The sequence below is a fragment of the Polypterus senegalus genome, chromosome 2 (genome assembly GCF_016835505.1).
Source record: "Polypterus senegalus isolate Bchr_013 chromosome 2, ASM1683550v1, whole genome shotgun sequence".
NCBI classification, from domain to species: domain Eukaryota; kingdom Metazoa; phylum Chordata; class Cladistia; order Polypteriformes; family Polypteridae; genus Polypterus; species Polypterus senegalus.
The window spans coordinates 145714139-145731526 of NC_053155.1; the positions used below are offsets into that span (position 1 = coordinate 145714139).

Consider the following 17388-nt stretch of genomic DNA (forward strand, 5'->3'; position numbering starts at 1 on the left):
ATCAGAGATTTGAATTGACAAATAAAATCCATCTTTATAATTTAAAGAGCTAAGGTTGCCTCTGAAGCTTAGTTATAGACATTATCTTTCCAAGGCCACCTCAGGAACAGGAAATTAAAACTTTGATTTCTGAAATCTTCTTGTTCCATAAACCAAGTCCCAAGAAGTCCAATTACAGTACTGGAAGGTCTAATTAATCAAAAGAATTTCTATGTACAAGCACAGCTCTTGATGCACTAAAAAGGGACAATTCTCAGCTATTTATTATTGTTGAAAAACTGAATTCTAAATCCAAATATGCTAAATGATTATACATCAGTTTCAAATATGGCCATCTTTTCTAAACTGAAGGAAAAAACAATAGTCATTTCATTTCCACCTTTTACAATAAAGCATGCTGAAAACTAAGTTTGGCGGCTGTTCAGGTTATACCAAAAAAGCTGCATTAACCTGGGTGTTAACAGCATCTTGATACCTTCTAATTGAGGAAAATATCGCAGGTATTATGTTTGTTAGAGTTAATGGGAGCTCTCAGTATAAATGACCACACTATTTCATTACCTGGATTTGAAAATTATGTTGGATTCAATAGGTTGTTCTGGTATTAGATTCTGCAACTACAGTGGTGTCCCTCAGGGCTCACGTTTACCTCTTAGAAGTAGCATGTAAAGTAATGTTTAAAAACATAATATTCATTTTCACCTGTAATCAGAGGATACTTAAGGATCCCTTTCCTTCAGAGAGGCCTTATTATATTTTTCCTGTTTTGGCTTTAATTGATTACTGATTAGTTCAAAATACAGAATAGACAATAAGTAAATGTCTAAATATGGGAAATTTAAATTGTACTACAGATAATACAGAATACTACAGAAAGCAGTAAGTTACTGTAACATTTTACCTTGGAAGAGCCTGCAACTAAGGAGTTATCTTATGTGACATCAAACAAATGTATATTTACACACATTATGCAAAACCAGCATTCTCCAGCTATTAAAAAAAGAAAACTGTTTCTTTCATATGCAAGATACAAAGTAGTCACCAGATTCGTTTTATGTTACAAGCTTTTGAAATTGTTCTAGCTGTGGCTTTTTATTAATTTAAAATGATGCTCAAATATCAAAACCTGGAATGAGAAATGAATCTGTATTATTTCTGTTCAGAAGTTTCCATAAGTTTATTAACTGATGGCAAATTTCAAAATTCCCCTCTTCTGACATATGAAGACTTAAATGATTTGAGACACTTTTTTACAGAACACATCGATGCATTCATCCTGGAGAATGTCACACTCTAGATAGATTTGTTATAAAAGTTGCAAGAATATATAAAACTACTTTAACTAAGGGGTTACAAACCTGGCTTTTAATGTAAGAGATGCTTTATCACTCTCAGCATTTAAATTCAGGCAGAAGAATCACTTTTTAAACTAATACATTTGAATTAGGCTGTCAACAGTAAAACTACATCTTTTAATTACTTTCCTAACAATATAAGCATTTGGTATTCTCTTGTGCCACCTGGTGACATTGTAACAGTTTCTACCCTTAGAATGAGGTATCAGAATAGTTGTGAACCTTTGAACTGCACTGTATATAAACCCATCCATACATCCTCTTCCGCTTATCCAAGGTCGGGTCGCGGGGGCAGCAGCTTGAGCAGAGATGCCCAAACTGCCCTCTTCCCGGCTACTACTTCTAGCTCTATAAGGGGAATCCCGAGGCGTTCCCAGGCCAGCCGGGAGACATAGTCCCTCCAGGCTGTCCTGGGTCTTCCCTGGGGCCTCCTCCCAGTTGGATGTGCCCAGAACACCTCACCAGGGAGGCGTCCAGGAGGCATCCAGATCAGATGCCCAAACAACCTCATCTGACTCCTCTCGATGCGGAGGAGCAGCGGCTCTTATGAGCCCCACCCTGATGACTGAGCTTCTCAACCTATCTTTAAGGGAAAGCCCAGAGACCCTGCGAAGGAAACTCATTTCAGCCGCTTGTATTCGCAATCTCATTCTTTCGGTCACTACCCATAGCTCATGACCACAGGTGAGGGTAGGAACACAGATCGACTGGTAAATTGAGAGTTTTGCCTTACGGCTCAGCTCCTTTTTCACCACGACAGATCGATGTAGAGCCCGCATCACTGCGGAAGCCGCACTGATCCGCCGGTCAATCTCACGCTCCATTCTTCCCTCACTCTTGAACAAGACTCCGAGATACTTGAACTCCTCCACTTGGGGAAGGATCTTGCCCCCAGCCCTGAGAGGGCACTCCACCCTTTTCCAGCTGAGGACCCTGGTCTCGGATTTGGAGGTGCTGATTCCCATCCCAGCCGCTTCACAATCAGCTGCAAATCGTTCAGAGAGAGCTGAAGATCACGGCCTGATGAAGCAAACAGGACAACATCATTTGCAAAAAGCAGTGACCCAATCCTGAGTCCACCAAACTGGACCCCCTCAACACCCTGGCTACGTCTAGAAATTCTGTCCATAAAAGTTATGAACAGAATCGGTGACAAAGGGCAGCCCTCCTCCTCCTCCTTAGAAGAACAAAAACCTTGGACGACGTTTTCCCTTGCCCTAACGCGGGTCACTGGGGCCCACTCTGGAGCCTGGCCTGGAGGTGGGGCTCGATGGTGAGCACCTGGTGGCCGGGCCTGCACCCATGGGGCTCAGCCAGGCACAGCCCGAAGAGTGAACGTGGGTCCCCCTTCCCATGGGCTCACCACCTGTAGGAGGGGCCAAGGAGGTCGGGTGCAGTGTGAGTTGGGTGGTGGCCGAAGGCAGGGACCTTGGCGGTCCAATCCTCGGCTACAGAAGCTGGCTCTGAAGGGGAAGGAGCCTGAGCTAGTGTGCGAGGTTGAGAGGTTCCGGCTAGATATAGTCGGGCTCACCTCGACACACAGCTTGGACTCTGGAACCAATCTCCTTGAGAGGGGCTGAACTCTCTACCACTCTGGAGTTGACCCCGGTGAGAGGTGCCGAGCAGGTGTGGGCATACTCATTGCCCCCCAACTTGAAGCCTGTTCATTGGGGTTTACCCCAGTGGACGAGAGGGTAGCCTCCCTCCGCCTTCGAGTGGGGGGACAGGTCCTAACTGTTGTTTGTGCGTATGCGCCAAATGGCAGTTTGGAGTACCCACCCTTTTTGGAGTCCCTGGAGGGGGTGCTAGAGGGCATACCTTCTGGGGACTCCCTCGTACTCCTAGGAGACTTTAATGCTCACGTGGGCAATGACAGTGAGACCTGGAAGGGTGTGATTAGGAGGAATGCCCCCCCCAATCTGAACCCAAGCGGTGTTTTGTTATTGGACTTCTGTGCTCGTCACGGATTGTCCAAAACGAACACCATGTTCAAGCATAGGGGTGTTCATATGTATATAAACCCATATCCATTTATTTTACATCAGTTTACACATTTGTAGATTTTAGGGATCTATTTATTAAATTGTACAATGCCCAGGAGGTAGAAGAGCAGCCAGTTAGGCAAGGTCAGCAGAACTGTGACTCTAATGGTATATTTAACTAGAGTGCTTTCTTTTTTTTTCCTCATTTGTTGTCAATTGGCTATTTCTCAGTTTTGATACTAAAGAGATTTTAAAGAGGTATAATTTGGTTTATGTGTAAATGTTGAGATCAGTTTCTGTTATTTAATGCCTCTTCATTAACTTTAAGCTATGTTTGTTTATACTGCAATGCTTTAAAGGCTTATATTTTTCTGTTACTTTATTACAATAGTAATTTGTTTAAGCGCTCTGACCATAAAGAGCATTTAATATAAAAGAGTACCATGAATTGCCACAAAACAAAATGAAAAAAATAAATAAAAATGAACTTTTTGATGCCCTCTGGGCATCAAAATTAGATACCAGAATAGGAATTTAGTATTCTGTTTCAGGGGTCTTCAAAACAAAGTGCACAGAAATCTGTTCATTTTAAGAATTTTAATAAAGCTACAGAATTCTCTCCTTGACTCACACGGTGGTCAGATCAGGAAAACAACACTATTTCAACATCACTGGCTAAGTTCAGGCTGCAAGAGGCAGAGAAGTATTGATGACTGTCACAGCACACATTAGATAGCATTTGCATTGCTATACTATGAAAAATTTATTTTCAGCACTTAAAACTTCAAAGAAACAGCACTTATAGCTTAAAGTGGTCAAAGAGATTAATATTATCGTTTTAAAGCATAAAAAAATGGGATACAGCTTCCTGATCTAAAATGAAGTGACTGATTGTTCTTAACAGAGTAAGAAAATATTTATGTCATCACAATATTTCACAGCTCTAAAACGTGTTTGCAAATGCATTCACTTGCTAGTAATAACTAAAGTGACTGAAAAAGTAAAAAGAAAAGGTTGAGAACCTCTGACTGAAAGATATACTCATACTTGCCAATGGAACTACTGTGCCTTCTGTTTTTGATTATTTTTTATTCAAAAGACAATTCTTGCCCTCAAAAACCTTGGTCAATTAATACAAGATGAAAGAAAACACTTATTTGCCACATTTGTTCTATAATGGTTAAAAATACACAGTCTGAAACATTCATACATTTTCTCTTCTTTCTACTAGCCCTATCCAGTTCCAAAGTTATAGAAAACAAGTACTGTCTCTATCCAAGCATCATTAGACACAAGGCAGAAAGCAACTTTTGAGAAGATGCCAGTTCATTACAGTGCATACTCAGACACACACTGTTAAGTCAGATCTATTTACAAGTATCAATTAAGCTAATCTGCCAAATCTTTAGGAAGTTTCAGGAAACCCTCATGACCATAGCAAAAACAAATAAACTTCATAGAGATAGTAACCAAGTGGTAAACACACATGTGCCTGAAGATATTAAGTTGCAATTTTAATTACCACAGCATCATTAAAATCTATTAGCATTATAAGCAATCTATTAAGGCAAGTGAATGAAAAGGAAATAGAAATTAAATGATAAGCTGAAATACAAAAATACTATCATACATTTATTGCACAAAATAAGTTACTTTCATTGTAAGTTTTTCCCTATAGTATCTATGTACATTACTGACACATTTACATCAAAAATGCTAGTAATGTTACAAATTCATTTCCAAAACTGTTGTGAAGAGTTAACCAAAAACTGCTGAAAACCAAGCAATATACAGTGCATCCGGAAAGTATTCACAGCACATCACTTTTTCTACATTTTGTTATGTTACAGCCTTATTCCAAAATGGATTAAATTCATCTTTTTCCTCAGAATTCTACAGGTTACAGAAAAATTTCTGCTGCTTTGAAGGTCCCAATGAGCACAGTGGCCTCCATCATCCGTAAGTGGAAGAAGTTCTAAACCACCAGGACTCTTCCTAGAGCTGGCCGGCCATCTAAACTGAGCAATCGGGGGAGAAGGGCCTTAGTCAGGGAGGTGACCAAGAACCCGATGGTCACTCTGTCACAGCTCCAGAGGTCCTCTGTGGAGAGAGGAGAACCTTCCAGAAGGACACCCATCTCTGCAGCAATCCACCACTCGGGCCTGTATGGCAGAGTGGCCATACGGAAGCCACTCCTTAGTAAAAGGCACATGGCAGCCCGCCTGGAGTTTGCCAAAAGGCACCTGAAGGACTCTCAGACCATGAAAAACCAAATTCTCTGGTCTGATGAGACAAATATTGAAGTCTTTGGTGTGAATGCCAGGCATCACGTTTGGAGAAAACCAGGCACCGCTCATCACCAGGCCAATACCATCCCTACAGTGAAGCATGGTGGTGGCAACATCATACTGTGTAGATGTTTTTCAGCGGCAGGAACTGGGAAACTAGTCAGGATAAAGGGAAAGATGACTGCAGCAATGTACAGAGACATTCTGGATGAAAACCTGCTCCAGAGCGCTCTGGACTTCAGACTGGGGCGACGGTTCATCTTTCAGCAGGACAGCGACCCTAAGCACACAGCCAAGTTATCAAAGGAGTGGCTTCAGGACAACTCTGTGAATGTCCTTGAGTGGCCCAGCCAGAGCCCAGACTTGAATCCAATTGAACATTTCTGGAGAGATCTTAAAATGGCTGTGCACCGACGCTTCCCATCTAACCTGATGGAGCTTGAGAGGTGCTGCAAAGAGGAATGGGCAAAACTGGCCAAGGATAGGTGTGGCAAGCTTGTGGCATCATATTCAAAAAGACTTGAGGCTGTAACTGCTGCCAAAGGTGCATCGACAAAGTATTGAGCAAAGGCTGTGAATACTTATATACATTTGATTTCTCAGTTTTTTTTATTTTTAATAAATTTGCAAAAACCTCAAGTAAACTTTTTTCACGTTGCCATTATGGGGTGTTGTGTGTAGAATTCTGAGGAAAAAAATTAATTTAATTCATTTTGGAATAAGGCTGTAACATAACAAAATGTGGAAAAAGTGATGCGCTGTGAATACTTTCTGGATGCACTGTACAGTAATCCCTCCTCGATTGCGGGGGTTGCGTTCCAGAACCCCCCGCGATAGACGAAAATCCGCGAAGTAGAAACCATATGTTTGTGTAGTTATTTTTATATATTTTAAGCCCTTATAAACTCTCCCACACTGTTAACATTATTAGAGCCCTCTAGACATGAAATAACACCCTTTAGTCAAAAGTTTAAACTGTCCTCCATGACAAGACAGAGATGACAGTTCTTTCTCACAATTAAAAGAATGCAAATAGATCTTCTTCTGAAATTCTGCAGAGAATTTCAGAGGGAGAGAGAGAGAGAGCGCTCGCAAAGAAAAGCAAACAATCAAAAAATCAATACTTGTGCTTTTAAGTTTGCCGCAGCATTTTTTAGAGGAGCGTTAGTATCTTCTAAGCAAACAGCCTCTGTGCAAACAGTCCCTCTGCTCACATCTTCTCCGTCAGGCGCAGAGAACGTCAGAGAGAGAGCGAGATTAAAGCAACAATCAAAAAATCAATACGTGTGCTTTTGTGCTTTTAAATATGCCGAGCACCGCAATAAAGCAGCATTTTTTTAGAGGAGCGTCAGTATCTTTTAAGCAAACAGCCTCTGTGCAAACAGCCCCTCCATCAGGCGCAGAGAATGTCATAGAGGGTGAGAGAGAGGCAGAGACGAGCAAACAATCAAGCTCCGCGCGGGATGCATATCTTATAGCATTGAGGAGTTTTAGTTAATATGTATACATGCTCTGATTGGGTAGCTTCTAAGCCATCCGCCAATAGCGTCCCTTGTATGAAATCAACAGGGCAAACAAACTGAGGAAGCGTGTAGCATAAATTAAAAGACCCACTGTCTGCAGAAATCCGCGAACCAGCGAAAAATCTGTGATATATATTTAGATGTGCTTACATTTAAAATCCGCGATAGAGTGAAACAGCGAAAGTTGAAGCGCGATATAGCGAGGGATTACTGTATATAGAAACTAGGGGTTCCCACCTGCTTGCTTCGCTCGCCAACCCCCCCAGCCTGCGCTACACGCCAGCCACTTCACGTCTCTGATGCTTGTGTTGTGAAGTGGAACTCACCCCAAGGGGACGTAGTCACTCCTCCGAAACCCCCTCTTAAACAGTGATACAATGTGAAACAAATATGTTTTTTGGTTTTTTTTACCTCCTCTTTGTTCGATCAGTTGCTGGCTTGCTGCCGCACCGTGTGATCTGTATCTCGTACGGTGCTTTGAACATTTAAAAGCCTACACAGCAGCTGTCCTACTCTTTGCCTTTTATTTCCGGCCCTGGGTGTAGTTAAATCTTTTGGCACAAAGTCTCGTCTCGCAGGACACAAGTTCTTGATATTTTTTAGTTTATAATTTAAAAATGGAATAAGAATATGCAAATCTAACAACATCACATTAAAGTTCGATAAATCCCAAAAATAATGATACCAAACATGTATATGTAAGTTTTAAAATAAGCCCAATTTAAAGCGTTACAAAAAAGTGACATAAAACATCACGTAAAATTGTTGCACAAAATCATTGCACTTTTAGGCTTAGGATTTTATATATACAGAGTAGATACTCTGTTGCACAAACTGTGCAAAGAGTAATATCTAAAGTAATGCTTTAATTAATAAGCAGAAGCATTAAGATTAAATCCCATTAATTTCTTGAACCAAAAAAACTAAAGCGTTATTTTTAATTTCCATTATAAAGGTAAAAATAAATCACAACTAACGTACTATGAAAAATGCTTAATGTTGGAGACTGGTTTAAGATCGAGCTAATACAATAAAAAGTATGAACTTGCAGTGGGCAACTTAAATAGAAATCCAATAAAAAATGATTTTTTTATGTACACTGACATATATGTGGCTCAGATTACAGTACAAAATTATAAGAATGATGCAGTTTGAATCAAGACCATTTAAATGTCAAAGAGACACACTGCTGTGCTACCTAGAGATTTAAAGACACATAAATGATTTTGCCAGATTTGTGTAACTGAATCTGAAGTATCATCACTAAAACGTTCCCAACTTGTGAAAAATCAGAGTCTTTAGGTGTACCAATTTTCCTTTCAAGCAAGCCAGCCAAGTATGCATGCAGATGTTTCCAAAACTACACAGATGTGGAGTTTTATATTATAGCTACACTTCAAATGAATCTCCTACCAAGCCACTTATTCCATTAGAAATGATGTAGCTTCTGTTCTAGGACTCAGAATTTCCAATCACTGTACGCACTGTTTTAGACCTACTAACTTACAAACTTTAGTTTTGGTCAGTGCAACCTGCCTTGAGAAAACAGGATAGATGTGTAAGGAAATGCAGCTTGAAGGTAAACAGCCTGACAACAGAATCAATACATTTCACTTACATACTCTTATCAAAACAGTGTTGACCCCTGAAGTTGTGCATTACAATCTATCAGCCCAACTTATTCTTGCGATGAAAATGATGAACAATGATGGAGTATCCTGCTGAAGGTGCTTAAAAAATTAGGTTTTTCTCTGTATAGTTTGCACTGAAACTTAAGGATATTTTTTTCCATGTGTATTGTAAAGAATCTTTTACAGAAGCTCTCTGTGGAAGATACAATATAAAATAAACTTTAATAGATGGCCTCTTTTAAAAACAATCACTTCTGCCTGGCCAAACTTAATGCATTTCAAAGACTCCATTCTGCATGAGCTGCCTTTCTACATAAAAGTATTTAAAACAAAGCTGATCCTTCAAAATGTGGTTCTTTTACGATTGCTTCTAGGCAATTAATACATTTTCAAATGAGATGTCACAATGCTCTGTATTTGTTTGTCATTACCTTTAAAAACTCGTCCATAATAACTAGTTCATTTGGGAAGACAGTAAATATTAGTACTTCTAGTTGCCAGTTAAGCAAAGGAGAAAAAATTATATATTTCTTTCTGTACTAATATCTAGGGAAACTATTCTTTTCACCTTTTTCATTGCAGAAATTGCTGATACAGTAGGATCATGATTATTCATGACCTGAGGCTCTGAATTTTCTGAGGTGAACCTATAAGTGTAATACACTTCATAAATAATTCATAAAAGATTTGCTGTGAATACTGTACAGAGCACATATTACTTTGACGTGGTCTGGACTTCACAGCTATCAAGAGGGAAACTATGCATAGTGTGGTGTGTTGGCACGGAACACCAGGAAGGTACAAAATTGTGTTGCACACCTGTAAGGCTCGAGTAAGACAAACAGTTTTGTAGTTATTGCTTATTGCATGATCAAGACTTCAAGGCTATCATGATGGAGGTTGGAGTAAGCTCAGGGAGGGTGGGGTTTGTAGTTATTGCTTTAACGTGATTAAGAATTCACAGGTATAGAGAGCAAAGCAGTACACAGTGCGGCACGCAATTTTGCGGCGCACCAGGAAGGCTGGAGTTAGATGGTTGGGTATCACTGCACCGGTACTGAGGTCAGAAAGTTAGTATTGACATCAAAGCAAAGGTTTAGCATCAATTCAACAGTAATAAGGTATGAAAAGAAGATTAAATGATACTGCACCATACACTGTAAATTGGCAAAATCTTTGATATCTTTATTTTTAATCTGAAATGGCCACAGCCATCTATTATATCTGTGTTTTAAGTTATCCAGTAGCATCAGTCCACATTAATTGGCATTTTACTGTACAAAGCAACAATGGCAAAATCCAGTCTTCTACACTAACAAGGCTACTTGGGTTTTATGCGCAAAAAAAAAAAAAAAAGTGGTTGACCAATCTTTATGCATCATTTGATTTTTTTCTTCACATTAACTTTATCATCGCCTACAATCTTGACTGAAGATCATTAGCTATAGCTAATATATATATATATATATATATATATATATATATATATATATATATATATATATATATATGCATACATACATACATATACCCAGGCACACATGTCCACACACCTGTTTTTTTCAGTTTAATGTATTATTGCTTCATGAAATCAAGGCACAGAAGAATTAAACAATGGCAAAAAAAAGTCAAGGAATCTTTAAGTGTACAAAATTGTATTCATATTTTTGATTTATCAAAGCAGCCACCTTTTGCCAATGTAACAGCCAAACTCTGGCAACCCTTTTAATTCAGAATGCCAGTCACTCTATGCAAGCCATCAACTCCACCTCCTGCAAAAGAACCCCAGACCATCAACACTTTTTCCTCCATGTTTGACAGCTGGTATCATACACTGAGGGTGCCATCCTTTCACCAACTCGACGGTGTACAAACAAATTTTGATTCACTAGTCCAGAACACTTTCTTGCAGTCTGCAGTAGTCCAGAGCCGGTATTTCAAGGCCCTATTTTGTCCTATAAAGAATGGCTTTTATCCCCCAAGATTGCTTATTCCATGCTGTTCATTTTGAATTTCTGTGAAGCTCTTTGAACATGGGAAAGTTCAGCAAACACTTCATTTACTGTACCACTGCCTATAGTTCTTAAACTTCAAGTTCCAGCACCTTGTAACATTTCTTCAGCAGACAAGACAGCTTTATGGCTCCTGTCATTGCACATATTTACTACTACTAGCCCTTTTTTATTATTAATTTTATTGCATTCATTCCATACAAATCAATCAATTTTTACAAAAATTTAAATTGAATTAAGAACAAATCGACCCCTACCCCTGAGAGAGAGCAAGGCAAACGGCGTAAAATTTAAAGCTTGCAAACATACCTAAATTAATAAGTTTGATAAGCCAATAGAGATGAATGCAGAAGATAAAGAAATACGGAAATAGTTGTTTCCTCTGTGCTTTAAGAGCTTATTTTAAAATATTACTGATTAGATCCTGCCATGTTTTGAAAAAAATCTGCACAGATCCTCTAACTGAGTAGTTGATTTTTTCCAATTTCAAATAGTATAAAACATCGGTTTCCCACTGACTTAAAAGAGGAGAGTTTGGTTCTTCCAGTTTAACAAAATAAGTCTGTGTGCCAAAAGTGTAGTGAATGCAATCACAATTTGTTTGTCCTTCTCCACTTTAAACCCATCTGGGAGAAACCCCAAACACAGCTGTTAATGGGTTAGGAGGGATTGTGAGTCCAAGGCTGTCTCAAAGGTAATTAAAAATTTTGGTCCAGAATGATGTTAATTTGGTGCAGGCCCAGAACATGTGGCCAGTATGTGCCTTCTAACAGTACTCTGTGTCCTAAGCCACTGCAGTATTGTTATGCTTTATCAAATAAAACTATTTATTTCCAAGTTAATATATAAGAATACATTATAATGTAAAAAGATCAAGAAAAATATCCAAATTTTAAAAGATACAACAAAACCTTTAGAGTAACATTCACAACATAATTTGAAAAGAAGGCAAACATGAGACATAAATAAAATTTATAATAAAAATTAACATATTATAATGGAAGAGAACACATAAATAGATACCCATAGTCTAATTAATGCTAACATAAACGTGGGTACAAATCATTGCAAAATATAATAAAATAACATACCATGAGATAATGATGCAACTTTATCAGCCCAAAACAAAGCACTCTGATACTGTTGCTGAAATGAAAATAAAAGTATCTTTAATAGTTTTTAAAAACGTACCATGTTTGAAATCTTTAAAATGTTTCATTTTTACTACCAAAGAGTAAAGCAAAATAAGAAAGAAAAAGATAACTGCAGTTATCCTTAAATTTAAAAGACTTATTTGAGGTTTCAAAAAACACAATGAAAAGCTGGCAATACGACAATTGGATATTGTTTCTTTTTACTACTTGCAATTTCACGATCTCCTATTAGAAGAAACATAAGCACAATATTAACTTGTACAAATGACAGTTAATAATTTACCCAAAGTGTAATATTTTGTTCCGTCTTTGTCAAAACAACAACTTGAATTGCTTTAAACATTGAAATATAATTTGTAACAGTTGTTTTAACATATATACACTAAACATTATAAAAGAAGTATAATATAATTCATATAATTTTATTTATTTTCTTTATTAGTAGGATGTAAACCAGCCTAAAAATATCTTTAAAAATCCCTGCCAGTTCTCTCTCAAAAAAAAAAATCACTGATTGACTTTACAGAATTCTCAATAACTTTATATTGCCATTCGAAGGGACACAAACATGCGAGTTGGACTTTAGATACTCTGCAGTGTATAAAAAAAGTTCTGCTAACGGAAACATAGAAGCATGCTCTAGTTCAGAGGGGTATGCACAATACACTGCAAATGGGCAATCAAAGCAAAGACAAACAAAAAAAGATTACCAATGCAAAACTTTCGTTTTGTCTCCTTGTTTAATGCTGCCTAATTTTTTGCATATTATTTGTATTCTTATTACTACCATAAAGCATGCCACTTTTCCTCACACATTTCAAACAGCCTCTCACCTGGTCAATATACTGCCGGACGCGCTTCCGCAGGCTGTCTAGGTTCATGATGATCTTCTTACAGCTTTAAACCTGGACAACCACCCATTCTATTTAGTGACAAATTGACATATACACTTGTTCATTCTGCTTTTTATAAGTTCGTGGCTTTTGTCGGCGTATTTGCTTTTCGTATCAGTAATTTTTACACTGAGCTGCAGCAGATTCTTGAAAATCATACGTGTTACATTAATTTCTACTCGCCCACAAATAAAGCCTGCAATATTTAGAGCCGATGTGGAAGAAACTTTCTGGTCGGACGTATTAACAGGTTGCACCGTGTGCGACAATTCAAATCTTATTTCATAAACCAGTTACAGCAATACACGCTTTCCGAAGAAATATTGTAGAAAAGGTTCAGCAAAAGTGTAGAGTAATACTTTACATGTAATATACATAACTTTCATATATATAATTTTGATTAAATATAATATTTATTTTAGCTGATAATTACTGAGACACATAAAGTTAACTCAGTATCCGAATTTGAGCATCTATTTTTATGTATTTTATTTACTGACTTCTTTATTACTAGCCGTAGGTTAAATACTGTATATGCGTATAAAATATATGTTGCCGTACCTTGCATAACTGAATAACCTTTATGGTACAATAACAATGCAATACATTTATGGTCACTACAGTATTTGGATTTAATAATCTTCATGTGGGAAAAGGCTGACTCGCATAAATAAGTAGAGCCGAATAATGCAGTCAAGGATGTAGCACATTTCCTCATGTTTGGGTACTTTTCCTCTGTGAGTAAGTTCCAAAACTGTCCAATAGCCCCAGACTTCAGCTGAATGTCATCCTGTAGTGTTAAAGTTTTAGGTGAAACAGTGTTGCAACTTTTGATGCTGGTGAATCACCCTCAACATCTTCCCTAAATGGATAGCACTTAAATGTAGCGATTGGCTAAAGTAAAGCTGAGTCTTGAAACCATTTGTCAAAGTCTGATAGGCAATTTTCAATCTGCTCTGTGTAGCGAATGCTGTCAAGTTGTGCACACGCCTTCCATTGCGTCTCCAGCTCTGACGCGAGGTTTTGGATATTCCCCAAATCAAGGCACTGCAGCTTTGAGGACAGATGTTGCATTTTTCGTTTGAAAGCATTAACTGAGCTAATCATATTGGCCATGTAGTTCTCTTTTTCTTGCAGCTGTAAATTAAGCTCATTCAACATGTTGGTCAGATCGGAAAAAAATGGTCTACCGGCCATTGGTCGTTATTAAGTTGCATGTATTCTGCATGATTAATGACATGGAGAAACTCCTCCGGATAGGGGTCTTGACATCTCAGCAGGAATTTCTCCCTATCCATCTGTCTCAGCGAAGGCCTCTTTTATCATCTCTCCATCATGGAAAGACTTCTTATGCTTAATGATCGAGTGACTCACTCAATGATGCTTCGGTGTGTTTGCCTTTGCTTTTGATTACAGCCGAGTGAAAAATGATGGCTTTCCGATTAACTGCGATTTTACTTCCTTCTCCTTTTTCTTTCTCAGATCGCTTTTAGGAAGGAAGTCAGTTTCGTAGTTTTAATGAACAGTTCGAAAGTGCCTTTCCACATTTTCCTTCTTTGGAATAGCAATGATAGACTGACAGATCAGACAAAACACACTTCGATTGTGACAGTGTGAGAAAAAAAATCCTCTTCCAATTCCACATCCAACCCATACCCTCCCCAAACATTTTTTTTTAAATCCCCTCTTTAGTCGATATAAATTGGAAGGCTAACTAGATCACAGTAGCTCGCACTTTTGATCGTACGTGCGGGAGGACCTGTGTGTTAGTAGAAAAGAGATCTCAGACTGGCCGCCCTGTATGTCAATCAAGTGGCAAATGCCGTAGAGAGGATATATAGACTAACGTTTAAAAAAAATAACTTTTTTTGAATGCAACGCGATCTACCTGCACTACCTTTCCGATCTACAGGTTGATCGCGATCGACGTATTGGACACTAGTGCTCTAGGGTGCTCTTTTTCTTGCACAATTTGGCTCAAAAACTAATCAGCCTACCGTCATATCATAACATGTTTAAGTTTCAAGTTTAGTATTTTTCCATCCCACTGTTTTAGCTCTATACCGTCCTCAAGAAACTGTGACACACACAAATAGTCAGACACACACTCATCATCGAGATATTGATGTTTTCGACATCAGGTGACACTAAAATGTTGAGATCCTTCGAAAACCGGAGAGCGAACATTTTCACGAATCTAAAGCTTTCACTCCTCCCCTATAGATGATAGGTTATGGTGGGGGAGGGCGCAAAGTAAAAATACACTTCACAAATAATATTCTAGAAGGCGGGGGATGCCACTGACTGGAATAAAGCAAAGATATAATTTTTTTTTATGTTTCATATGAAGATTAAGCCACTGTTTGTAGATTACTGCAAAACTGGTTTAAATACAGATTAAATTACAGTTATTGTTAGGTAATGGCTACGTTTTTCAAATTAGCTTATGAAGGATGCTTTGAAAGGAAAAGAGGATGCCCTGATGCTTAAGTAGACAATTTAACAAGAAGTTCTGAGTTTCCACTACTCAGAAACTCAAAATATGAATCAAGAAAATGCAGCAGAAGCTCTAACACCCGAAAAAAAAGAGGTCGAAAACAGTAGTGGTTCACTCCAAAGCTTTGGGGGCTGCATATGCACGCCTTTTTCTTAAATAGGTGGAATGTGATGACATTGCATATCACCTGACATTTGTTTCATTTAGCTGGCAATAGGTGCAGTGCTATAAACAAAATGGCCACTGCTATGAAAAACTATATTAAAAGATACAGAGATGACTGTACCAAGCATAATGCTTAAAAAATATAGATTCCAAAATAACAAACGTAAAGCATAAATGCCCATTTGACAGGATGGAGTATATCAAAGATAATGAAAGTTGGGAATCTCAAGGATCTGAGGCCCCTGCTTCTCTCAGTATATACAGTATAAATGATCTTGCTAAGACTGTAACTAAGAAACCTTTTAAAGTTTTTTCTATAAATGACACGGAATATAGTGAAATGGCAGATACTGTCAAGTCAGGAAAATCATTCTAGATGGACCTGAGAGATATGTGGTAGATAATATGTAATGTAAATAAATGTACAGTGTTACACTTTGGAAGTAAAAATTTGAAAGCAAAGTCTAAAAACATGAACATGCACCATATTAGAAGGAGTTAGAATTTATAACGGACCTGTCACTATCCTTTCCAAACAGTATGAGTTATTAAGAATTTTAGATTACATAGAAAGTTTGTCAAGTACAAATCAAGGGAGACCATTCATGTGCCACCTTATATGGAATATTTTTCGGATTCTCTCTGCCTCTGCTGAGAGAAAACCAAATACACTTATTCCATACTAATAGATAACATCTATGAGGAGAGACTGAAGAATTTGAATCTTTTCACTATAAGCAATAGACGGCAAGAGGAAACATGACAGAGTTGTTTAAAAGGGTTAGTAGGGTGGATTCCAACTATTACTTCTGTTAAGGGTACATTTTGCATGAATGTTAAAAAAGTATTCACATAGAGAGCAATGAATGCATACATTAAGTAATGAAGCAGTATAGTAGACAATAAAACTTAAAATTTTGACTTTATGATATTTTGAAAAAGTGAAGTGAGGAGAGATTGATTGGCAATGTTTGACTAAATGCACTACTCTATTAAAAATGTTCTTATGATCTAAACAATGCGTTGATTTATTACTGTAGAACATTGCAATAAACATGAAAGAAATTTTATAAAATAATATTTTTAAAACAAGTCCATATTTTGTGTGACCCACTCCTAAGAATGAAAATCTGAAGCACTTGGCTTTAGTACACTACTCTGATTTTTTGCAATCAATGAACCCACACAGCTTCAGTAATGTTTAGGCTGAGAGCATGGAGGCCAATATAATACTGTTAGTTTTCCTACTTCAAGCTTGCACACCAAGTAGGTCTCAATTCCCCAAAACTGGTTTCTTAGTTGCAAAATGTCCTACTGGAACATTTATTCTAATACTTCTTCAAAAGGTCAAAGCATATAATTTGGTACCAAATAATTCTACCAGATGCAGAACAGGCATTTCACTGGATTCCCTATTGTCCCTAATGAAGTGTCACTTAAGTACTACTCGTGAGAGGCAAACAGTTTTTGGATATTCCTTCCTATTATTGTTGTTTCAGCTAGACGCTTATCCCTGGGTAAAGAATGTTTTTTGTTTATTTGATTTTGCTACTGTTTTTATGTTATGTTATGAAATTTGTTTTTGGTTTTGTTTTGTCATCGTTGTATTTATGTGATATTGTGTTTTGTAATTGTTTTGTATTTTTGTATTTTCTTTGTAAGAGTCACTCTTAGAAAGTTAATGTTAAATTCACACAAGTGTCAGCTTAATTTTAATAGAATTTCAAGGTCACATAGTTACTTAGAATCTGGTACAGTCTTTTACCCTCTGCAAGGCAACATGAAGTAGAATTTTCTTAGCTAAACCTATATAAGAGAGTGTTAATTAAGATAGTTAAGAAATAGTCACACTTCTAGAAGCACTGACTGTTAGGTTAGTTTGCAAGTA

The 17388-nt window shown here is 37.7% G+C and overlaps 1 protein-coding gene across 1 annotated transcript in view; it reads right to left on the reverse strand.

Annotated features, from left to right (window-relative positions):
* The window catches only part of cdc16 (cell division cycle 16 homolog (S. cerevisiae)), a 92057-nt gene extending 79030 nt beyond the window's left edge, over positions 1-13027 (reverse strand). Inside the window, exons 1-2 of the mRNA XM_039744784.1 lie at positions 12779-13027; positions 11883-11937 (exon numbers count right to left, since the gene is read on the reverse strand). Coding sequence (XP_039600718.1) covers positions 11883-11937; positions 12779-12826 — 103 coding nt within the window. The 5' untranslated portion in view covers positions 12827-13027. The remainder of the gene's footprint in view (positions 1-11882; positions 11938-12778) is intronic.
* Positions 13028-17388: the final 4361 nt, after the last annotated feature.